Here is a 26,247-nt window from a genome sequence, read left to right as displayed (position 1 = left end):
AATCCCAAGGCATTCACGTCCACATGACATAGCCCTCGCCCCTCCTTCCTTGAAATAGCAACATTGGCCTGTTTTGGGCGGTCTTTTAGTCGGCGTGGGCTATAAAAGGCCCACAAAGTCCATCGGCCTGTGAGGCGGCATCAGTGGTGGAATATTGTGCGAATAGGCCGGAGGCTACACAACGCGCCAAGCCCAGGACGGAATAAGAAGTGGTGTCCAACAAGTGTACTGGTCTTGCCAATCTACTATGCTGCACAGATCGACAACAAAGGGTGCCCTGGCGGGGGGGAAGCGACGCGAACGGGCCTCCCCCGCCTCCCCAGGTGGAGGCTCACCAGCTGAGAAGACACCCCTGCCGTTTCACTCGCCGTCCAGCTGAGTAGGTGCCCCTGCACTCGCCGTCCAGCTGAGAAGGCACCCCTGCCATTTCACTCACCGTCCAACTGAGTAGGCGCCCCTGCACTCACCGGCCAGCTGCAGCAGGGGAACCATTTACGTCTCGCCTATCGGACAACCACCCAGGCGCGGGTTCCTTTCTGCACCAAGATTGCCATTAGCGTTCGACGCAAGAAGTGGGCCCCCGCAGCCAAGTGGTCGGGGGGACCCACCCGGTGGCTGTAACGAAGAGCTGCTGCTGCCACTGGACTCTCAAAATGGCCGTTGGCTCTTCAGATTCAGGCCTGGTCCACTAAAAGATGGCTCTGGGCTACCTTGGAACTCGGAAGCTTGCCTGCTCGGGCGTGGGCCACACCCTTGAAAACGCCCTCTCAGCTTTGCAGATTCTGCAGGAGTCATTGGCCTTCGACTCCCGCGGACTTCCGGTGGGGGCAACCTCCGCTATTGCTCGATCATTCCACATTAACTTGTCTTTTGCCCCGGGCGGCAGCCATCTTGCGTCCCTTTGGTGCCGTGAGAGAGACTGATTCAAGGCGCCGGCAGAGAGACCCGCCTGCTGTCCCGCCCTAAGAACGGATCACGGCATTACTGCGAGACTGTGGTGACGCCATGCTGACGCAAGCTTCTGTTTGAATTATCAGGAGACACTGTAGCCTAGCCGCTCGGATCAGTTCCGGTGGAACCTCAACATGACCCGGTAGGAACAAAAACTGTGCTTCCCCACCTCCGAATCACGATTCATGCTGTCTGTTCTTTCCGTTGGCGCTAACGAAAGTTCTCGAACTGCCGAAAGGAATTCTGGTCCGGCAGCTAGTTAGTGGAAGGACTTAGACTGTACACTGGACCCACCCGATCTCGCCACAAAATGGCGCCTATGTAGGAGGGGCCTACAACTCCTTATGGGTATCAGTTACTTGACATTTATGTTAAAAGGATATGAATGCGATGTTTTCACACATGATGGGCGGAGGGATGGGGAGGGTACTGATCGAGCATACGAACAACCTTATTAATGCTGGCCTTCCCATTTTTATTATCATTTTTTCTTTTTTTCATGTTAAGGTAGTGTTGCTCATGATACTCGACGCCTCTCACACCGTGGCCGGCCTGTAACGATTGTAGGCCCGTATTTGTATACTGACATTGTTTTAAATAAAGGGCTCTTTGAAGGAATTACGGAATCAGCGTCATAACAAATCATCTAGGTTGGTAGAGGTTTTTAATGACTGTTACTCCCAAGCAATAGAAGGCAGATAATACAGACCCTTTTTTCTTTTTGCCTGAATTTTGAATTAATGAAATTTGTACCCATCACGCCTGTCTTTTTCAGAGTTATTAGAAAATGGTTGACTATAGCTTAAGGAATCTGCCGAATGCAAGGTACGGTACCTTGCCCCATAATATGCGACCGATTGAGAAACAAACGCACGACAAGGGAACCCGAATTTAGGAGACGAATAAAATGGAGCGTCTTGTATAGTCGGGAGGAAGGATATGGTAGGTCTGTGGTATTACCCGCCCCTGCAGCTAGCCTGGTACGTGGTAAGTAGAACTTTTTCGTGCCTACGCGCGCTAACGTACTTTGAATGCTGCACACCCCCCCCCCCCCCTTTCTTCTCTTCTCTACAGGTCACATCGGAGTTCCGACTGAAGAATGGAGTGGACATGGACCGCACCGTGCTCAATGTAGGGAAAAACATAGACAAACGTTGTGGGATGGTGCGCGAAGTGCAGACCACCACTGGGAACGTGAAAAACTGTATGGTATGACTGTGTGTATGTGCCCTGATTATACAGTATGAATGTGTATGCATTTCATGCTTGGGTCGCTGGAAGAGAACGTCATCGTATGACTGAAGTGCTTGTCTATCGATCAAAGGGAGGGGAGTAAAAAGTCCGACACCCCCCACCCCCCAAAATGAATTACAGAAATACTGAAAATACGCAGCGTGCATAGGACAGAGGACAGGAAAGGAGAGGCCCCCATACTCAACGTAGCTCTGTGTCTTCGTCTTAAGTTTCTGCGCTTGATGTATATACTGTCACGCCCTATCCGGTATTTGTGTGTATGTGATCGCCGAATTTATGTTTTTCCCCCGCTTGTGTTTTCTTACATAGAACTGACCTGTGCTACTCCATGTTGTGTGTCCACCAAGTAGCCTATTATCGTACACATGTCTCTCTCTCTCTCGTTTTGTGTCGTACATATACCAAATAGCCTACTTGATGCGCACGTCTCTCTCTCTCTCTCTCTCTCTCTCTCTCTCTCTCACACTCTCTCTCTCTCTCTCTCTCTCTCTCTCTCTCTCTCTCTCTCTCTCTTTCTCTCCCTCTCCCTCCCTCGCTGAAGGCTCTCTTGCCCTCTTTTTCTTTTTGAATAAGTTAACGACACTATACATCCTCAGTATGTGTATAATTGGCCTAAAACACGACAGTGTTCGAACAAATTGACAGAAGGAAAACAACCGTATTTTACCACATTACTACCTCTCCTTTCTGTAAAATGTTGAACTTCACTGGCTGAGAAAGAAAGGACAGGTACAACGACTGATGTCTCCCAATCTGGCCCTCATCACGGGGACTATATGTCAGTGGTTTTCGTTTTAGAGCTCCTAACGACACCCCCTCCACCGCTCAGAATCGCCCCGCCCAATTGCTCAGAACTGGAACGTCTAAACACCCCGTCCTCCCAGAATAGCCCCAGTTCTGTACTAGCCATCCCAGGGTATTTTGAACAATACAGCTGATGACTTTATTTTCTGAAGACACATCGCCTAAACTAATGAGGGTTACCTATCGTCTTTAGCTTGTGTCCCTCCCCGAAATAGATATTTGTGAACCCATGACAGTAGCACCTCGCACTTTTTCATAAACTTAGCAGTCCTCGGAGAAAAATGTGAATTAACAGAGCTTGTGTTAGAAGAACGAGTTTCTACCGGAGAAGCCGGTTCGAACTTTGATAGACCAGAAAGTTGACAGATGTCAGGCCTCCTGCAACGATTATAAGGTACAGGAATAGACACCTAGCAGGCCAGACGATGGAAATTTGCAGGAACACGCACAAAAACATGCACCACAGCAATGATTAATAAGTTAGTAACATACACCGGTATAAGAGTTAATAGACATCCATCATAGAGCGACCGATAAAACATTTCCCCGACTACTCGGTGGTTGGGAGAGAGAATGAAGTGCGTACATGTCTTCCCTGCCAGCTCTCTAAGATTTTGTTTCTTGTACTCATTCAAAGATAACATGCAGTCATCGGAAGAGAGGGGTCGGACGTGACGCACAGCCCGGCTGCGGATCATGGAACATCTATGGCATCGACCAAGGGGGGCCACGAAGCAAAAGGGTGCGGGACGAGGCACCATTATCAGCATGAAAAGCGATAGAACGAAGGGCTATCCCGAAGCCCCCTGCTCGCTGATCAGCTCGTGCCTGAAGTCCCAACCCGTCGGGCCCGATTGATGGGCTCAGTGCTGAAAGATTCTGCTCTCCTTGGTCCGCTTTTTGATCCGATCCCACTCCACCCCCCTCTTCCCTCGGCATCCCAAAGCACGCCCCTATCCCCCCCCTCTCTTTTATATGGGATTTTGAATTTGACTTGACAACAGAAGAACAAAATGCGGGTACCCCGTCTCAAGGTACCTATGATAAGATGAATCAGGGAACAGGACTGTGATCCGAGAACAACGAATGGTCACTCCCTGCTACGTGAAAACTTGGATTTGAGCTGGACCTTAGCTCCACCGCCGGTGCTCAACAGTGCCAACAAAAGAAGAAGAACAATGAGAGCTTACCAGTGATGGCTCGCTGTAATAGGACACTGGAAAGAAGAACTCCCTTCCCTGACTGTAACTCATGTTAAGTTGAATTCCTCTCCCAACCGCTTTCGTACTGACTATCTTCCAATCGAGTTTTCATGATATTGCATCAGTCACTTCCAACTGTACACTGATAGTTAAGAAACTTTAACTTTGTATAATGACACTTGTATAACACCAGCCGTACACATGACTATGCTGTCTATTTTTGATCCACACGAAGTCTAGGCCTTAAGTAATGTGCGAAATATTCCTTGTTTTGCCAGAAACATTTTTTTATTTACTTTACGGTATCATGTTTGTGTTCAAGCAAGCTTCCCTCCTCCTATCTCCGGGTCTGACATGCGGCGCAGCTGATGTAATTTTGTATGCGCTGCCTCCTCGCCTATCCCATCAACTACATGTAATTATGTACAAATGTGCCAGATTATTCCTGTCCGCCCTAAAACTCTGAACTTTGAAGCAGAACATATGAAAGCTCTATACGAGGTAGGAGTTCGTGGTATTATGGGGATAGATCCGAACTAAACAAGCTGGCGAGATATGTTAAAAGGGAGGACTGTGGAAATTTAGTACGTAACTGAACATTATCTGCGCCATCTTGTCTCTCCCCAAGCGCCACACGCGGAAAACGCGCGACGGCCATTTTAGGCACCATGACCTCATTACCGATCGCCAGCGCGTCCCTCTGGCGCTGCGAACATCCCCCGCGCGCCTAACCACCCCCGCTCTCTCATACATAGGCCATGAACCCTCTCCTTCTGCGCGACCCTGCCATGAAACCACATCCCGCACCTGGCCAACACCTCCTTTCATCCCTTACATGGTCATACATCCTTTCGGTAACCCCTTCCTCCACGTCTGATCGTCCAAACTGATCCCAGGCCATCACCTAACCCTACGGACACAGTTTTATTGCCCCTACTGTAAAGGAAGCACCTCACATCTAAGGGATTACAGTAGATCAAGGCCCCAACCCCTGTGACCCGACCAGTCGCGCTCCCCCTCCCCCGGGAATTGGCGGAATGCCCAGCTGTGTGATAGCCATCTCCTACTGTGGGTGGGGTGGGGACTTCCACTGTAGATATGTGTGGGAACGAGTTCGAAGTGGGGATTCCGAAGACGTTCTTTCATGTATCAAAGCGATCTCAAGAATGTGCCATGTACAATAAACCGTGTAATAAAGCAATAAACTTGTGTATAAGAGGCCAGGCCTCAGAGATGTGGACAGAGCATCTCGAGAAGATTCCCTGTGGGTCTGATCTGATGTGTTCTCCTCCGGAGAGAATAAACCTTTGTTTCCTGCCTTCCAGTCTCCGGCGCCTGCCTCTTTTATTGGTAAATCATCGAATGGTATAAGAGGCGATTACCGCCGGGCAATACTTGAAAGGTTATCGACTGCAACTGCCGCTACCATTTTTAACAGTGTGTATCTGGATGTAGTCCATTGTTTTGTTGTGTTGTGCTATGCTTTGCCTCCTCGCATGTCTACCTGGCTTGTAGGTGTGTTTTGGGGGTAGTGATAGGTGCTTTCACGTCTTTTCTTTTTCTCGTTGCCTTCTTTCGCTGTGTCTTTCTTTTTCTTTTCTGTTGTTTTATATTAAAGGTAAGATGGGTTATATTTATCTGATTTTTCTTCTGTTGTTTTCTCCTACTCCCTATATCTTTCTGTTCTTTCCTTGCAGTTCATTTCTTTGCTTTGCTGTTTCTCTATTTCTCTGTCTTTCCTCATTTATGGTTCTCTCTTGTCATCTCATTTATGGTTCTCTCTTTTTGGTTTCCATCTTATTTGTTTTTGTTATATTAGAAAGGGAGATATGTAGTATCCTAGCCTCCTGTGCATGTTTATGTGTGCCATTTCCCACCACATGCTCTGCCCGTGGCATGTTACTTGGATGATGTATTACGGAATGTTGGGAGTCTGTGAAGAAAAGCCACAGTTGAGAATGGGTGAGCAGCATGCTGGCTGCTCCTGGTGGGGCAAGTTCAGGATCTGGACTTCTCTATCTCATCTATTTATCTTGTAACCAACTACAATAAATCATCCTGAACTACACCAATCTGCGTGGACTCAGTTACTACAATATTCACTGATAAATTACAAATAATTCATTTCTGTGTCCACTTTTGTTTTTGTTTATGAAACATCGGTGTTCTTGTGCGTGTTTCTTGATGGTTTCAGTCATTACTGCCAGTGGTTGTGCAGACTGACGTAGAGGGGCCTAAGAACAGATGACGTTTCATATGAAGTCAGAACATCTTCATACGTGCTCGCAGTTATTCTGCAAATGCTGCCATGCGTGTGTACTGCACATGAGCAAAGCATTAACCACAGCTATGCGTAGCACTGAAAGCATCTACGTGTGAGTCAATACATGAAAATTTATCAAAAAACCAATCTGGATAAATCTAGTATGAAATCTATTCATGCTAAATGCCATAAAACTGGCGGCCCTCCTCGCGCCGTGCTCATCTCTGTAATATTACAGTCTTCCCAAGGGCTGCCGGTGCCTGGATGAGGCTCCTCCAGGGCCATACATTTGGTGGATTGGGCATCCCTCTCTCCTGAATCCAGAAGGTGTTAGATCTCGGAGCAGGATTCAGAGCTGGACTCACTGCAGTGGTGTCTCCTGTGCCCTCACGGTGTGAGGGCCACCACAGTGTCTCTGGTGCCCACCTTCAGTGATCAGTGGAGATCGCCTTCCCTCTCTCTGGTCGGGTCGGTGTCTCTATGGTCCTGTCCGCTTCTGGGGTTGTGCAGCGCACTGGGTGCAGGAGACGGATGGTAGGTGCAGACACATAAGGAAGAGCTGCTCACGTGCATACCTGCATCCTGTGCCAGCTGCTTGGAAACACCATTTTTATGGACGCGTGGGCATATCTAACCTTATATCGCCGCCATTTGAAGATGGCTGTCTCTCCTGTGTTTGCTTCTGGAAAACCCAAAATAAGATTGCCTCTACCTTTCTGCCTGTGATATCATTTTCAGTTGTATCCGTTCACAGGTTTGGGATTTAAAAACATGCACCATTATCCATTTGTTCCCAGATTTTCAAGCGTTCGTCGTCCAATTCTATTCATTTTGAGTCTTCTTTCCATCAAACCTTTCTTGTGGGTTTGGCATTCAGGAAGGCTGGCTGGGCTCTTTGTCGCCCCTGTTGTAGGGTGGTTTTGGTGTCTTGCTCATCAATCTTTTCTCCTCTGCTGCAACCAAGAACCATCAAGGCTGCCAACAAGGGTTTTGCTCTTGTTGCTGTTTCCTCCCAACAGGGGCCTCTTACTGAGACACTTTACACCTTTCACATGTATGTGAAAGTGCCGGGTGACAACACGGCTACTGGGAAGAGTCACCTGTGGAGTCCAATGACATCCAAGAAAAGAAGACACAGGTGATAAAGGGCTGACCAGAGTTTATTACACCAAAAAGGGTTCCTTCTATCTCTTCATCCCAGATTCGTCATCACTACTGCTTCCTCTAGAACCCCTTTTCTCCCCTCATCTACAAACACTCCTAGAATTCCTCAGACAGGCTCCCCAAGCGTAGCTGGAGCCTGACCTAGAACACTAAACACGTCTCCCCAAAGAAGAAGGAGAACACAAACGGAATCAGGAGGGATGCTACTGGCAAGCAACCCAAACATGCCATAAACCAGCATCACTGGCACAGAAAGGATGAAAGAATGAAGAGAAAGGAAATAAAAAATTGAGAAGCCAACATGCACAGGCAAAATCCAACATGAAAACAAGCATTTGCAATGCAATAGGTCTCGCATTTGTGAGGGCCCGATTCACAGAACTAACTTAAGACAAAATCCTAAACTTACTACCATTTTCGTATTCACAGAAGGCACTTACTCATTATGGTATTCACAGAAGACACTTACTCACTTCGGTATTCACAGAAGTTAGGAGTCCTAACTTTAGGACTCCTAAATGCCTTATGTGAATACCGAAAGTCTTAAAATTAGGATTTTTCTCAGTTTAGGAGTCCTAAAGTTAGGACTCCTAACTTTACTACTACTAAACTGAGAAAAATCCTAATTTTAAGGCTTTCGGTATTCACAGACGGCATTTAGGAGTCTTAAAGTTAGGAGTCCTAACTGTACTACTACTAAATTGAGAAAAATCCTTATTTTAAGACTTTCGGTATTCACAGAAGGCATTTAGGAGTCCTAAAGTTAGGAGTCTAACTATACTACTACTAAACTGAGAAAAATCCTAATTTTAAGGCTTTCGGTATTCACAGAAGGCATTTAGGAGTCCTAAAGTTAGGAGTCCTAACTTTACTACTACTAAATTGAGAAAAATCCTAATTTTAAGACTTTCGGTATTCACAGAAGGCATTTAGGAGTCCTAAAGTTAGCAGTCCTAACTTTACTACTACTAAACTGAGAAAAATCCTAATTTTAAGACTTTCGGTATTCACAGAAGGCATTTAGGAGTCCTAAAGTTAGGACTCCTAACTTCTGTGAATACCGAAATGAGTAAGTGCCTTCTGTGAATACCAAAATGAGTAAGTGCCTTCTGTGAATACCAAAATGGTAGTAAGTTTAGGATTTTGTCTTAAGTTAGTTCTGTGAATCGGGCCCTGAGAGTTTAAGCTATTGGCATTGTAAATAACGATGCTTTTTATTTATGTTTTAAAAATCAACAAGTAAATAAAAAGCATTATCATTTACAATGCCAATAGCTCTAGTAAATGCAAGACCTATTGCATTGCAAATGCTTGTTATTCTTTAGACACTGCAACAAATGTATGGATTAGAAGATAAAAGGGAAATAAATACAAGGCACACAATTGTGAATAGCAGCAAAACGACTGACTTAATTATTCAATTGGGTTGCAGATTTTGTAAATCTTTTTGACATATAGTTATTTCTTCAGAATGAATCTAAAGGTGTGGGCGAGGCCGGAAGGGTTATGGTTTTGACGTGTCTCATCTCCCTCTCTGTTGTGGGAGCACGTTTTTATGGTGGCTACCCTGCACCCCCACACCCATAGGTTTGGCCAAAAGCAAGCCATCTGACAGGGTGGGCCAACATAACAAAAATGTATACGGTTGGACCAATAACCCTACAAGATTTATAGAGGATTTGAGACATTAATTATCATACAAATAGTACACCCCTCCCACGGTCCAGTTATTCTGGGAACTTAGTATATTAGGATAAAATTTCATCAAAGAAATGCGAATTGTGCCCCAGAGTTTGATCACGGACTTTACTCACGAGTTCCTGGTCAACAGTCTACCAGATCAGGAAACAATTTTGCAGTGTATAAATTCGAAAAAAAAGTTTTCTGTTATATTGAAGTCGCATGACAGAAACATATAACCATGTGAAAATGTTACCCTGAATGTTTTCAGGCACTTTATATAGTTCACAAGGTTTTTACTTTATTTCTTTAAGTAAAAAGGCATGACAGGTTAGTCTAAAGTTTAGCATTTCTTATAATATACATATGTTCTATCAGTATGTGGATGTACGTCCTACGAACATGTAAGATGGCATGCGTTCGACACTATCTATCCCTCTGAGGATGTAACACCTTGCGAGTGTCTCGCGGTGGACGGGCTGACAGGGCATGGAATGCTGGCCAGTCTCACGGGTGGAAAAAGATAAAAAGATGGGAGTGATTAAGTCGTGCACCAGTGAGTGCTTGACACCAGTGAGTGCTCGATTAGTTGCCGATTGACCCCAAGGTGTCTCTCTTGCAGGAAGAATAATGGGAGGCGTCAGAGCGTGAACCGGAGGAGGGTGATTCATGAGACCCCGGGGGTCAGGCGTGTCATGAGGGCGGGGTCAGGCAGCGAGCAATGAGGTAAAGCCCACTGGGAAGAGAACGCGTCACAGAATCAGCCATGTTCTCCGTTGTTCATGAACGAACCTTAGACAACAGTCACCATGCCTCACTTTGAACACCTTACGCTACTAGCTTTCGAGTTACACATCAGTTCAATTGGAGAATGAGTGACGCACTACCTGGGAGAGGCTGTGGCGTGATGGCTAGAACTACCGTGTTTGTTCCAGTCTCGGCATCTGCTCAACATCCCATGACTCCCACTTTAATCTCAGCGTGCCGAAGATTGTAACCTTGAACAATGTATGTAACTGACAGTCATGTAAAGCGCTCCACTATATGAAAAATGCAAATAAGAAACATTATTTATTTAGCCTACCCACTCAGCTCCAGTCACTTCTTCATATGGACATACTAAAGGAGCAGATATGCCCTGTACATTGGAGGAGCTGGAACTGGTGCATAATGAGACAAGCACGCGAGTGGTGCGCGCGCGTGCGCCACAGCGAGCCATGTGGTTTCAATTATTGCACTCGTATCTGGGCACAATAATTGAAACCACATGGCGGCCATGCAGGTAACCGCCACCAATAGGCCATGGCCGCCTTTGGCCAATTGCGTGCTGTCTTTGTTAAAAGACGCACGCAAAGGCCAATAGCGTAGGACAAAAGAAAAAGCACACGCACAAGCGTGTGCGAGGGCAGATTTCAAAACCCCCTACATAAAGTCTTGCCAGAACAGCGCATGCACGCTGTTACAGGCTCAACCTAAAAAGGAATCCAAAGACATTTCTTGTCAGCGTTTCAATGGAAATACAACTCAGATTCCAGATGTGACCACCCTCAAGCTTTGCTGCCCCCTTAAACAGTTTAACCACCTTGAGATGACTTCTCAGTTTGAAAAACTACCTACCCCCTTTCTTTTTCTGGACACTTTACTAAAACAATGTCCTCAACATTGATTTCAAATTCAGCAATAGCTCTTCTCACACCGGAGATCGCTTTCGCTTTCTGCTTTTTGTTTATTCAATTAACTTCCACAATACTGTACTTTTCATCTTCAGTCTTCTTCCCGGCCCTCGGTGGGCGCATCACAATACACAGTTTCTGCTCTTTGAACAGCTCAAATGCCATCACACCCACCGTAGAGTGGGGTGTTTGTCAGGAAGCTTAAATGCGTAACCCTACTTCTTCCTACTAGTCCTTACCCACACTCCTGGCCAGATGTATACTTCCCTTCAACTTCTTGGTAACTAGCTCAACTGCTCCATTGATCTCGGGGTGAAGGGAAGATTGATTAAAGGTAAAGCCCCTCTCATTCGGATACAACTCAGGTTCTCATGAAGTTAACTGAGCTCCGTTATCCATAAGGATAGACCTCGGCCTGACTGATCTTCTGAACTTCCCTTTTAAAAACGTAATAACAGTACTGGTAGGGATGTAATTTACGATTGATACTTCTGGCCACCGAGAGAACATATCCATAAAGATCAACACATAGATTGCACAACAGTGTCCTGAAAATAGCCCCACAATATCAAAAGAGAGTTCGTCCAAAGGACACATCGGCAACTCTCTACAACCATGAGAGGTGTCCTAGCTTTCCTAACCGTATCACACTGAAGGCATGCCACACAATTCTCACATCCCTTTCGACACATAAAACCATGCATGGCCACCAGTGATCAGTTCTCAAATGTTGTGTAGTCTTGCTTATTCCATGGTGACCAGCAGGAACCAAATACATTGATGAAATGCAGACTTAATGTGACAGGTGGTACCACCCAGAGGAAACCCCCTTTGTATGGAGAAATCACATTTATCCTTCTGAAATACCTCGAGATGTTCAAAATTCCTTCTCTTTAAAACCACCTCGAACGAGGTGAAAACCTCCACCAACAATGTATCACCGGCTAACGCTTCGACCCGCTCTCTCTCCGTACTGCATCGTTCAGTAACTGCGCAAACTCTGGCTGCGTCCTCCGACCACCGTTGGTCAACGACGCTGTCTACTCTCCTTGGCCAGTTTAGAAAGACAATCGCAGTCTTGTTCACTGCACACGGTATATACCTAACCACAAACTGAAAATCCTGCAATGCCATCACCGATTTGCAAATTCTGGAAGAAATGTAGTCAAACCCTTGATGCCAAACTTTTCTTGCAAGAGTTTATGGTTTGAAAATACCTCAAACTTGACACCCCTCAAAACGGGCCTAAGTTTCCTGGTGCTGGCGAGCATCGCTAGTGACTCTTTACAGATGTGGAATGATTGTTTTCAGCCCCCACAGGGGAGACCTGGCTCGAAGCAGTTCGTCTTTGGGACCCTCTGCACGCAGACTTAAAGCAAACAGGCTCCCAATCCTCCCTCCAAACACACTTTACCCCATTTTAGGACACCTGACGGATGGTCACAGTCCTGCTGGCGAGATGTGGGATAAAGCGAGAGTGAAACTCTGCCGTTCCTTGAAAGCTCTGCACGTCTTCTTTTTTGGTTGCTTTCGGCAGATTTGGAATTTTCCTCACCAACTCTATGTTAGACTGAATAACTTCTAAGCTGGCACGGCCTAAGTCATTTATCTCGGTCTTGGCAAATTAATATTCGCTGGCTTTGAATGCCAAATCTGTTTCACCAAGTATTTCCAGACACGTGTTACTCTCAAGGTGTTGTCCAAGAGAGCTGGAAAAGACGAAGGGCTTGATTTGGAGTTTGGTGGGTGGGATACTCTGTCACAAACATGATGGATATCTCGTCTCCGTATCACAATTTCTATTATATCCTATGGAACTTGTAATCCAGAGGATGGGTGATCAGTTACGACAAATATCGTAATTTGGCCCTACGGGCGTTTTTTAGAGTTTGGTGGACGGGCACTCTGTTACAAAAATGATGGCTATCCCGTCCACCTTATTGCACGTGCATCATATGCTATGACACTTGTAATAATGCAAACATGATACACGTCAAGTTTGTGACAAAATAACCCGTCCGCCAAACTCTAAACTAGGCCCTAAGACGTCAGTTTGTAAAAACTGAGGAAATACAAGACGCCGACCAATCAACACCAAGGGGGCAGGGTATTTCTAACCAGAAACTGAACAATGATTCCCCTGGGTTACCATACTAACCTCATTTAATCAATAAAACCACTCAAATCCTATGTTTATAACGTAATAAAGATATATTGTAAGAACACGCTGAAAGCAACCAGTTGAATATCTAAAATGTCATATTTGATATTTATTATTGTTATTAAAAATATTTTTTGTTTTTATAAAAAAGATGTTGTTACATTAAACCACATAAAAACAAATACCACAAACAATAGGAAGACACCTAAAAATCAAGCTCATATATTAGCTTTTTAAATCTAAACATATCCATCAATCATCGCTGTACAACCGTATTTATTTTCTTCATATCCTATGATTGAGTGTGAATGGATTTGCCAATATCCTTCGCCCCTGAATTTCGGAGTCAACTTTTATAAAACAAACCAATTGATATAAATGTCTTTATGGTTCTTCTTAATATGATCACTGTGAGACCGGCCTCGTGGCGTGGGCCCTCCCGACCAGCAAGCCACCCTGCAACCGCACCGATCCCCGATGTCACAGACTTCCGGCCACCATGGCCCAACATCCCGATGGCCGGCCAGACCCCCAACACGCATGCCCGGCCGAGGGAGAGAGAAACCCCCCAAGCCAGACCGAGAGGCGCCGACCCTGTCACACCTCTGGTCTCTTCCCCAAGGGAGGTTTCGATCGACCACCAGGCCCCCGGTGAGCGACTGCCTCGCCTGCTGGGTGTCTGGAGTCCCTCCCGGACCCACCTGAACAGATCAAAGGGCTGAGCGACAGGAAGCCCCGACACACCGCCCCCAGGCACCAAGACCCCTCTCGGCGAGGACTCCGGACTTCAAAGAGGAGGGGGAGTATAACAAGAGGTGCGGAAGGGACGGGAGGCAGAGAAGACCTGGACTGACGAGAGCCTGCTGACCTGGTCGCGGCTCGATCGCTCCCCGAACCGAAGAACGCTACCCGAACTCTGAACCACCGGAGCCCTGCTGACGCTGTCGCGGCTCCCCGAACTCTGAACCATCTGAGCCCTGCTGACGCTGTCGCGGCTCCCCGAACTCTGAACCATCTGAGCCCTGTTGACGCTGTCGCGGCTCCCCGAACTCTGAACCATCTGAGCCCTGCTGACGCTGTCGCGGCTCCCTGAACTCTGAACCATCTGAGCCCTGCTGACGCTGTCGCGGCTCCCCAAACTACGAACCTCCTGTGCCTGCTGAGTGACTCGCGGCACCCTCCTCCAAGAGAACCGGCAGAGATTGCCGAGAGAAGCAACATCCCCTCAGCTCGAGGATTGAGAGCTATGCGCAGGATACTCCGCAGAGACACTGACTCAAAGACTGTCCCGCTACCCCCATACCTCCATCATGAGATCGCCGCCGCTTGTGGCACTAATTCTATATCTGCCTTCCGGATCATAAATATCCCTTACAACTAACGATAAAGTATATTGTCTTACGAAGAACTACTGTGTGGTGTCCCTCTATCACAAGAGAGTAGCGCAGCGTGTGCGATCCTAGGTACGAGACCCTTCCAGGAAGGGCCTTCCCGCTCTTGCTCGGCCTAACTCTGGGAGAGGTGGGTCCCCGGGTGGTCAGGAACGCATTCCGCAGCCTCCCCGGTGAACGCCTTCCAACAATCACACATTATTTTATAGTTTCAGCCTAAAAATATATGCCATACGGTATAAAACCAGTTAAGAGCCGCAACATTAAGATAAAAACAGATGTCACTCGGTGAGTGCAGAAGTCTCCAGCTCTACACATAACCAACTGCCCAATAACTTCAAGACGGTACGGTCATGTCTATAGTGCCTAGAAGCCGCCCTGAGTTCCCACTAAATTGCTCAGAGCATAAGTGCAATGATGTAGTCAGCGATACCTCATAACTGATTCAGATGGCTGGAAGCAGAGAGCTTCAAAGGTGCCAATGTGCCTAGAAGCCTACTAGGATCCTATCCATGCCAGCTTTAGGGGCGTTGTGTACCCAAACTAAAGCGCTCCGCGCCCTTAACTGATAATATCAGGACAGTTCTATGTTCATAAACCCGATCACTTAGAAATATTGGGCATCCAATGTCCATAAACACTCCTTCCTTGCTGGAATTGTTGTCACCCTCTGCTCTTCCTCCCTGGCAGGAATGAGGTATGTGCCACTCTGTAAGGATGAAAGCATGAAGCTGGGGGAGCCATCACCCCTTTCGCCCATGTGCAGCACTGGGCGCCGGCAGGTACATGCCATGGAGCGCGATGGAAGCCCCGTGGAGGCCGCTCGGCTTCTTTCAGAGGCAGGACCAGCAGATACAAGGAAGATTGTTGGGAATACACATGCGATCAGGTACATGACCAGTAGCTTAGGTAAATGCAATTCCCTAGCATCTAGAACAAGCATTTGCAATGCAATAGGTCTCGCATTGACGCGAGTTTGAGCTATTGGCATTGCAAATAACAATGTCCTTTATTTTTGTTTTCGTTTTAAAAACATAAATAAAAGGCATTGTCATGTACAATCACAATAGCTTAAACCAACATAACTGCGAGACCTATTGCATTGCAAAAGCTTATAATAGCTTTGGGGCACTCGCTTATCGGATCACCGCTGTCACACAAATTGAGACACCAAATTGCTCCTCGTGGTGCTGACGTGTTTCGGGCTTGGACGCCCTTCCTTATGGGCACTTTTAACAAAATGGATTGCAAAAGACCACCAGCACCATCCCATGGTTTTATCTGAAATTTTTTCATTGGCTGATACCACTCAGGTGAGTGTAATCACTGTGCACTCTAGGACTGGTAGTCTGAATTGAGATAATACCCAAGTTGGTTGCCGCCATTCTGTCCATATTAAAATCCGACTTTCCCAAAGGCAATACAAATGTCTCGTTTTGCCACTTGCTCAGGCATTATGCTGCTTAAATACGCAGCGGCCCACTCACAAGTATATCGCGATGGTGCTCACTCGTGGCCCAGGCAGGGCCACTAAATCCAAACATACAAAGTTGCCTTTTTATATGAGATATTTTTAAATATTTTTTAGAAAGGAGGAGCCATGGGACCCCCTTCCCTGGACAATTTTGGGTACCGGGGACCCTATTCGCCGGGACCTGATCCTTTAAAAAACATAAGATTAAAACAGGAGGGGCTGCGCAGACCCCCCTTGTGATTTCTACCCCGGCCTTTATTTATTTAATTTTTTTTTCCATTTCAAAGGGAGGCGGGCCGAGAGGTACCCTCTCAGGCCCTTTTCAGCCCCAGGGACCCCATTCCACAGGGCATTCCCATTTTTTATTCAATTTTTTTTGGGATTTTTTGGCCCCGGGGACCCCATCCCCCAGGAGAAGGCCTGCAACAATTTTTTTTTTAAATGGTGGGGCCAGAGCAGCCCCTTCCCCGGGCCGATATTGCCCCGTGGACCCCATCCCCGGGTCATGGTCAGCTTGTTGGGGACCGCGGGGGGAGTTCCAAAGCTCCCGCAGTACCTGCCTGTTTCCCGCCTCCTGCTTGAGCCGGCATTGCTTTTGGACAGAGGGAGCTGCTAAAGCAATTCTGGTCCTCTTCATGGACCCGAGAGCTTTTTTACTGCTCTCGGTTCCATGAACCAGAGCAGAGTTTGATATGGCTAAAGAACGATGATAGATTCAATCCAGATCTGTGACTGGGGGTGAGTGTCTGAAAAGTTTCAGGGCTCCGTCCATCATCTCCTTGTGTTTACTTTGTTGTGCAGATACAGCAGGGGAGCCTTGACAACCTCAGCATACTGAGCGCCTGATTTAGAGTTTGGTAGTTGGAACTGACTGATGGCTGGCTGTATATTTTGCTGCTATAATACAGTTGAGAAGTTCTGGTAGCAAGATACTGTTTCACAAGTCTGAAGCATCAAGTGGCTTGTAAATGTCATCAGAACCACAAAATGAAGCCATAATACACCTTAGCGGAACAGCGAGAATTCATTTGACTGTAAAGCAAGCAAGGAAAATGGACAGCGTGACCACCAACTGGGTATTAATGGCATCCATAATTTGGGTGCAGGAGTCACCTCACTAATGATAGCTACAATCCTAATATGGATACATGTTATGCTTTTATATCCCATGTTAAAACCCTTTAAAAAAAGCTATTCACAAAAGTCCATAACTCAATGGAATGATGTAAAACTATTTTGAATTTTGTAAACTAATTAATGGTGTGACAACGTCGCCGTGAATATAGATTATTATATACACATAACCAAACATTTAAAGTTATCTCAAATGCTCTCATTATGAAGAACTACGCAAATGCCCTTCTGTCAATTGCATCTTGGTTTGTTTGTGGGCCTCTTGACAAAGACACTGTCACCTACACTGCCAGACTTCCGCAGTGACTTGATTTCAGCTCTTGGACTGGTTATTGTGGTCTGCTCTATAGATAACACTTGCTATCGATTGCTCCAGTACATTACTCTCTTACAGTGCAAGGGCGCTTTTATTATTGGTGACCTCAATCCATACATTGATCACTTGAGCTTTTATTGAGAAGGTAATGAATAAGCTGACCGCCTTACCGGAGAGGGGTGATGACACCACTAGCAGGCCACCCTGGCCTGAGCTCCGAGGCCACAGAAGACTAAAGCGGCCACTCAGACCCCACTCGCTGCCTTCCTCTGTCTCCCATTTCAGAGTTAATGTGAAAGCAGGGAGTGGGTGGGAAGGAAATAGCAGGCCCATGCTGGGCTTGTCAGAGCCCGGAACAGATGGTGCCAACGGAGCAGCGCAGGAGGAGGGCACAGTGCACACAACCTTCCATTGTGCCCCTTTGAACTGAGGTTGCCTCTTATACACTGAAGGACCAATGTATATTTGGGTGGGATACTGTACGCGGTTATGAGGAGGGCACCGCAAGCGGCTGTTGTGTCTTCCCCGCTCGAGTTCAGGGACTGCGTGAAACGCACGTGCCCTCGTTAATCACCAGGCAACAGAAATGCATTCACGCAACGAGATGGCTTTTTTTGCTGAACAGGCACACGGGTGTGAAAATGGTCTTAAAACAAAGTTGTGAGGCTGACACTCTTTACTTGTCATGCGTGGATAAAGTGGCATGTTAATAGGGATAATAGCTACATGTGTGTTCGTATTTATCCCTTTAAAACCTCTTTATACAGCGCCGGGCAGGTCAAATGCCGCAGAATGCTGTAGAATAAAAACATAAGCAATCAATAAATTCAAAAGGAACGAGATCTCATACAATAGTCACATCAGGAAAATACAGGAAGTTTACGTTATAATTTCAATTCTGAATGATATTTAGTGACCCCTCCTGTTTTCTCTTGTTTTCTTTTCCGTCCCTTTCCCTTCCCTTCCCTCTGACTATGCATGTTGTCTAGTCGGGGCACCCTCTAATGCACCATCTTCTGGCCGTGAATAAAGTGGAACATTTTGTTGCCAACCAGATGACCCCACTGGGTCTCTCACCAATCACAACCTCTCCAGTCCCCAAAACAGCACGTTCTAGCGACTCCTAACCTTAAACAAGCGCTCGCATCTCTTGTCTTTATGGGGCCATGTGTTTGAAACGGCTCAAAAAGCCAAATGAAAATGTCACTACCAGCTCTTTTCTAATGGCTGGCCACCGTTTAGCATAAACGGTGACGCCAGCCAATGGAAAAGAGGGGTGGGGCTTAATGCCCCAGATCATTAAATCTCGCCAACGAGACTGCGCATGTGCGCAGCCCACGCCAGGCGAGACCTAAAAACACAGTGTGATAACAAATAACGGGGCATATTATCAAGGGCTGGCGATAGAATTATCGCCGCTTTAGCGTCCGTTTCCAGGCAAAAAGCGGCGATAATTATATCGCAATATCATCAAGGACACGCTAGCGCGTGTTTCCTTGACTTAACGCCTGTTTCCAGCACACCTAACTTCGCATCGCTAATGAGATGCAAAGTAGGCATGCCTGCAACAACTTAATGACAAAATATCGCAAAGGAAGCTTCGCGATATTTATAACATTGTCCCGGCCGGCGTAGCGATAAAGGAAATCACGCTAACTGGCTATTATTGCTGGATTTTAACATCTGCTAAAATCCAGACTTATGTATACATGACATTGGGGGTGGATTATGCTGATACGACCACAGGTTATCGCCGTTTTGCTTGGAACATCGCTGGTTTTCCAGCGATGTTGGCCCATTTCCCCCGATATCGCTGGAAGATTAATCGCCATTGTGCTAAGCATCGTTAATACAGCACTAGCATGGCGATATCTTCCAGCGATAGGAAAATTTGCGGTAAGCCCGGCCAGCGATAATTATCGCTGCCACTTGATAATATGCCCCAAAGTAGGCCTTTTGGTAGTACCCCCAGTTCATCTCCAAGTGGCATAAATGTAACCGGCGACCGGCCTGTAGACAAGCTACAAGGCGGCTTTACAATGCCGTATATGATGCTTGGTGAACAGCAGTCTGAGATGTTGTTTCTTTGCAGACAAATATCTGGTGCAAACATCATGAAAGGAAGAGGGCTTCTTACCTTCCATGTTTACAATCACATGAGGAAGGGTCACCTCATATCTTACTCAGGTGTTGGTAAGTTTTATAACCGGTTGAATGCCCGGGCAGTAGGTGACCCTTTCATAGTTGGAACCAAATGACCCACTTAAGGTTCAAAGAACCCGGTTGGTTTCATAGAGGTGGCAGCCAGCCGCCTGCTGCTCAGTTGGAATGCGCCCCATCCATGGGGCATATTATCAAGGCCCGGTGTTAAAATTATCGCCGCTTTATATGATAATATGGCCTTGAGAATTCCAATAGAAGCCCATGTTCTGGTGTGAACATGGGCTTCTATGGGAATTCACAAGGGCATATAATCAAATGCGCTCTGAAGATCCATAAATGCCATACACACTATGGTCCTGTTTATGGTGACTTGCTTAAGGCACATGTTACTGAATCTCGTGCCTTGGTCGATAGTACTATGGACTCTTCTGAAGCCAGCCTGCAAAGGTGAAAGTAAATTATTACCCTCAGTCCAGGTTTCCATTCTGCTGAGAAGTGTTTTTCTATACATTTTCCCTGCGCTATCTAGCAAGAAGATTTGTACTTACAACTTAAAGGAACAACCATGGGGCCACATGTGCCCCAAGCTTGACGTGTTTATGTAAGGGATTCTGAGGAGAAACATATCTATAATGAGATGGCGCCATTTACAAAAGCATCGAAAACTGGCTGCGTTTCATACACAATATTGTCTTCATTTGGCCCTGAACATATATCAGCTATTAGAAATAAGAAACAAGTGGCACCTTTGGTGGAACATTATATGGAGACGAACCACGCAGTCGGTGATATCAACTGGTTTATTTTAGTAAAGGTGACTACAAGATTCAGGGATGAAGAGTATTGGCATAATCCATCAACAAGGAATGATTATACATGAAACATTAATTCATGGTTGCACTGTAATATTGGCACTTGAGGAAGCAGGTCCTAGGCTTATTTCGCTTTCACGCGACCGCGATGTCCATTGCAATGGGGTTGTGGTCACTATAGATCTGGGCCAGCACTTCACTGCTTAAAATCTTCGGTGACATACACCGGGAGGTAAATACATTGTCTATAATACCTGCCAACCTTCAATATGGATTTTAGAAGCTGCAGGCCTTTTATGTAAAACTGGGCCAATTAACATGGACTTGCACCCTATCCAGAAGACCAGGGCTTGGTAAAAGAGGGGAAACAGGCAGGTGGGGACTGGATGTCTCACTGCTGGATAGACCACCATTGTCTGCAGCAGCTAAACAGACGTACACCTGTCTTTCCAGTCAATCATTATCCTCAAACCCAGCCAACGCCATATATCTATTTTTTAGGGGTACTGGTGGATGTAACAAGGGTCTAAAAAGATCATTATTTGGTGCAATGGGTCCCTCTATATTGAAAATGGGGGTTGCCAGATGCCTGTAAGAAAAACAAGTGGCAGGATCTTAACTGGAGTAGATCTCGTCATTCCAGCCTTTGCTTGTCCTAATATGTCTTTTACAAAAAAGCGTAGGCGGAAATCTGTGAGCACCGCGACCAGTAAACCTCCATTAGCCCAGGGCAAGCCTGTGCCCCACAAAAGGCCATATCATGAGTAGCAGTGGAAGCTCTTATGCAGCCGTCTAGGTCACTTTGTAAAAAAAATAGGTACCCGAAGCAGCTTACACCAGCCTGTTTCTCCTGTTAGCGCCGCCTAAAACAGAACCAATGAGAGTGGGGAGAGGGTGCGGCGTAAATGCAAGAGCTGCCAACTTCGGAGCTGGGGAACTGGGTTCGAGTCTTGGTTCCGGCTCAACATCCTGTGATTCTGGGCAAATCGCTTAATCTCCCCGTGCCTACCATAAATGAATGTGTCCTTAACTGCGGCTCATGAAAAGCGCAGGTGTTGATGATTAGGTGCTGAGCTCCAGAAATCACCAGCTCAAATTAAGCACTGATGGTCACTGATACTCGTGTGACCAGTGATTGAGTCCATGATGACTGAAGGCTCCGCCTTGAAGGTTGGGGCTCATCGACTGCGAGCTGACAGGCTAGCAGCACAAAGCTGTGCACATGTGAGTTTTTTTGCTGTGTTCTGTCCGCGAGGTCAAAGGGACGTCAGCGGGTGATGCCTACATGCCAACATTTGAAAGCTACATTAAATCCATGTTTGGCTTTACAAAGGTATCAGGTGTATTATGTCTGGTGAAGATCAGTGACACACCCCCACTGAGAATGTAATTCTAATCAGAAAGGTTTCAGTTTCCCAAAGTAGAAATGTAAAGCAAAAATAAGACAGAGACAAAACCAGCAGGAAGTGGTGGGAGGAGTGAAGCAGAATTCCCTCTAAGGCCCTCAGTCACGGGGAACTGACGTAGGGCCGCACCACCCGTCTTCCTGCTACGCTGCCCTACTCCCATGTGAAAGAGCAGGAATGCACCGTATTCATAAAATAAGATGCTTTTCTGTCCTTTCCCCTGGCGCTGGTGCAGAACTTGCTGCCTAGCACCAACGCATGCCCCCTTGCTCCATGGTACAAGGGTGCATCTGGTGCAGGCAGGATTGTTTTTGTGCAGGAAGGAGAACCTTCCTGCTCACAAACAATCCTCATTGATTCATGGAAAGAGGAAAACACGAGGAGAAATAAACAACATTTCTCTTTGTTACGCCTGCTCTGGGGAGGCGTAAGGTTTTGGCGCTGCCCCAGGTTTAGATGATTGAGTAAATCTGGGGCAGAGTCAAAATCCAAGGGTGCTCCATGGGAAAACCCCCCGCAACACCCATGGAATGCCTCCCTGGCGCAGAGTGAGGCAACGCAGCGACCTGCGGTGCTTTGTCGCACTCCGTATCTATGAGGCCGCGCGAAGCCGCACAAAGCAGATATGACTGAGAGGCCCGCACCGCCGAAGCATCAACAAGTGAGACGCTCCGGCGGCGCAAGCCTCTCATAAGTAAGTCCCTGTGTTTCTAAGAGCAGGGAAGCCTCAATTTAAAAAATGCAGGGTGACCACATCAAGTGTGAGGAAGCTCCCTAACTGGTGATGACAGAGCCTTGAATAAACAGGAGACCCAGGTGCTCATTTACTACTTTTTGACACAGGGCTGCGCTGCACGTCACTTTCTTGAACTGCCCATGTAAAAAAAAAAAGTGTACAAATGCTCCATATCCATGACGTACGGCGCATTCCGGTCCTCTTCCGCTGCGCTGGCACACAAATTGGTGCCTAGTGGCAATGCAAGCACGCTAGCACCACGGTGCAAGGGTGTCTGACTTGTTGGCAAATTGTTTTTGTGCAGGAATGTAGAGAGGCCTTCTTTGCATGACTGACAGCAGCTCTGAGATTGGTCACCTAGAGAATTGTAGTTGATATCCTGTTTCTCTGTTGACTTTGTGCCCTTCAGCTGGGGAGTATACACAAGACACTAGTAGTAGTTTATGCTGAAGGTTAGGGGGCTCACAAAACTGGGGCTAATAACTCCTGAGTAACTAAACGCTCACATAGGGGACTGCAACAATTGGGTACTAGGTTACCCGACAAGCATTAACTGTCGCCCCAGGACAAGGAGAATAGGCTTGGTGCTGGAGGAAGAGGGAGGACAGAGGTGGATCAGGATGTCGCATGTGTGGCGTCTCCGCACCCCCGCTGTTTAAGAGGGTCGATGGCCCACGGAAATACATGAAACTCAGACATTCATGTTTAAGGCATCAGCGGCGCAATCAGTGCTCTACACTGCGCCCTATCTACAAAGTGACCCATTGAGACCGGTGCTTCAGTCTGTAGAGCCCTGCGTCACATTGTACCTGCGGCAGGTATAACGTATGCAGGGTACGCGTTCCCATGCAAAAAAGACGCATAGAACTGGTGCAGAGAAATGTACATTTTGCCGAGTCACTCTGCAACTTCACTGCGTCAAAATGCTTAGACCCGCTCAGACCAGGCGCAAGGATTAACGCTGGGCGTTTACACTGGGACTCGCCTATGTGTTCTGATGCATTGCTTGAGTGGCGTTAGTTTTATGATCAACTCCAGCAGTGCATTACTTTTGCGCCAACATATGTGTTAGAATTTCTGACGAATCTGTTAATCGTTGTGCCAGAGAGCCCTGTATTGTAAATAAAAATAAACCCATGGTGTCAGAAGCACATTTGGCCCAGGTGCAAGGAAGCTGCGCATCGGGGGGATGGAGCAGGCAAAACAAAATGTTGTATACCTCCTCTAATTTGCAAGAAATTAATTACGTAATCATTCTAAATCTAACTCGTACTAATTGATTTAAAGTGAAATATTACTAATCAACATTTTCACCTTGATAAACACGAAGATACACATGGGATTAAAATGCTAATTGTATGGCAGAACAATTAATTGGTAGAAATGAAATTCCCGTGGTACAACTTGATCTAACTATTAATATTGTTGGGAAACAAATTATTATATCCAAATACACAGTATTAAGCCCATGTGCTAGGATATGACTAATTCATGCAAATCATGCCATTAAACAATTCAGTAAAAACAAAATATTTTATTAAAATCCAGTTAAAAACAGACAAAGACAATTTATGATCCTGTCACAAATGTATCTAAGACAAACACATGTCATATATGCTAAAAACAAGTTCCTCTGAATTCTGGGGCACAACTATTACCCCTTATTCAAGTGCAATTTTTGGACCCTGCAGAACACAATCGATACGTTAAACAACTAACAATACCACAAATTTATAACAGAGAGACAGAGCACTATAGCACAATCTGTGGGAACAGCTTTTCTTGTAAACACTATAGTTTCAGTTTGTGTGTATGAAAAGCCTTTTGAAATTTATTAACGGATGTGTTACCCCAATGACAAATTATATTGTTGGTTTCTGTCTCTCTGTTATAAATTTGTGGTATTGTTAGTTGTTTAACGTATCGATTGTGTTCTGCAGGGTCCAAAAATTGCACTTGAATAAGGGGTAATAGTTGTGCCCCAGAATTCAGAGGAACTTGTTTTTAGCATATATGACATGTGTTTGTCTTAGATACATTTGTGACAGGATCATAAATTGTCTTTGTCTGTTTTTAACTGGATTTTAATAAAATATTTTGTTTTTACTGAATTGTTTAATGGCATGATTTGCATGAATTAGTCATATCCTAGCACATGGGCTTAATACTGTGTATTTGGATATAATAATTTGTTTCCCAACAATATTAATAGTTAGATCAAGTTGTACCACGGGAATTTCATTTCTACTAGTCAGTAGTACCCTATTCCCCTGGTTGGTCAAAGGGGTCTCTCTCACTTTTATTATAACAAGAACAATTAATTGACCTCACCAGAACTACCATCATTTTATGTAGCTACACATTGCTTTATTTTAATAGTCCTGCCTTGAGAAGGACCAGTTTGGATGAAGCATGTGCTCTTAACTCCACTTAAACCCTGGCCTCGATGCACCACTGAGCCCGCTGTTAAGCTCCCCTCACAGAAGAAAGGTCGCTGCGGCTCAATAAGACGAAGTAGGTTCTTTAACAGGTTACACATATCAGGGACCCCAGCCGGCCAAAGCAACAACCACCAGCTAACCTAGGTACAACCCTCAACATTACAAATGCATCCCAGCAGCAACTAGAAATTCTAACATATGATGCCATAATTGGTGTATGGAGGTGTACAGAAGCCTGACACTGGTGCTTGAGATGGACACTCTTACCCGTGTGCCCGTTGTTGTTCAGCCGCAGGCTCTGCTCTGCAGTTAGGTTGTACCCTTGGAGAACGATAGGCTGCAGCGCAGGGTCATAGCTTGTGCTGGAACTGCGGATGTTGATGGGGGACTGGGCTTTGCCCTCACAATCCGGAAAATCTTTATCCCACTCCTTCTGCTCTGTACAAGAAGAGAATAGAGGGTTCAACTGAACACAAGAATGATAGGGTACATGAAGCTTCCATTACAGTTCTAGAAATCAGAGACATGGCGGAAGGAAAGGGACCAGAACTCGAAAGAAGTGGGATAGGTAGTGAGAAAATAGGAAGAGAGAGATACAGGGTATGACTACCACGTGACTAGAACTACAAGGACAGCTGCCCCTCCAACTAGCACAACCCCAGAAGGTGCCTCATTAATGAACGGATTGTTTGCGGCAGCACTGGCTTCACCTTCCAACCACTCTGCAGTTGTAAAATGTTGTTAGTGGAGGGATCCTGTAGTGTGGGAAGGGACTCCAGATTCAATGCAGGTCTTGAAAGTAGTAGTGTATTGAAAGAAGGTCCGAGCTCAACTGACGGTGGGAACATTCATAGCACAACAACCCACAACCTATATCAGAAGATCCACTGCCCAGTCCTGGCTGGGGTACAACGCAAACAAATGATGGACGGAATGCTGAATTAATCATGCATTCCCCCCCAGTAAAGGGATCTGGGTTAAATCCACTGCTCTTTTGCGCACTCTGACACCCCAGTATAGACCCAGCAATAACAGAAATCATGTCCCTGTTCCAAACCTTCCCGTCATTGGTCTGCACCACATTCGATAAGACTTTTGTAACTTGTACCTGTACTAGAGCAGAAAACCTGGATTCACCTTTGGGTACCCATCATGATTTCTTGATCCTGACCCAACAACCGGTTACAATGTTCTGATTGACAGTATCTCTAGATACGCCAGC

At 46.2% G+C, this 26,247-nt stretch overlaps 1 protein-coding gene across 2 annotated transcripts in view; it reads right to left on the bottom strand.

Moving 5' to 3' along the window:
- LOC146863617 (carbonic anhydrase 9-like) overlaps positions 1 to 26,247 on the bottom strand; it is an 891,039-nt gene that overhangs the window by 274,344 nt on the left and 590,448 nt on the right. For both annotated transcript variants that reach the window (XM_085627646.1, XM_085627648.1), the window contains exon 3: positions 25,293 to 25,463. In XM_085627646.1, coding sequence (XP_085483772.1) covers positions 25,293 to 25,463 — 171 coding nt within the window. The remainder of the gene's footprint in view (positions 1 to 25,292; positions 25,464 to 26,247) is intronic.

The sequence above is a fragment of the Triturus cristatus genome, chromosome 2_1 (assembly GCF_964204655.1).
Source record: "Triturus cristatus chromosome 2_1, aTriCri1.1, whole genome shotgun sequence".
Classification (NCBI taxonomy): Eukaryota; Metazoa; Chordata; class Amphibia; order Caudata; family Salamandridae; genus Triturus; species Triturus cristatus.
The sequence above is the reverse complement of the archived record's forward strand: the minus strand, read 5'-3'. Positions and strand labels throughout refer to the sequence as shown.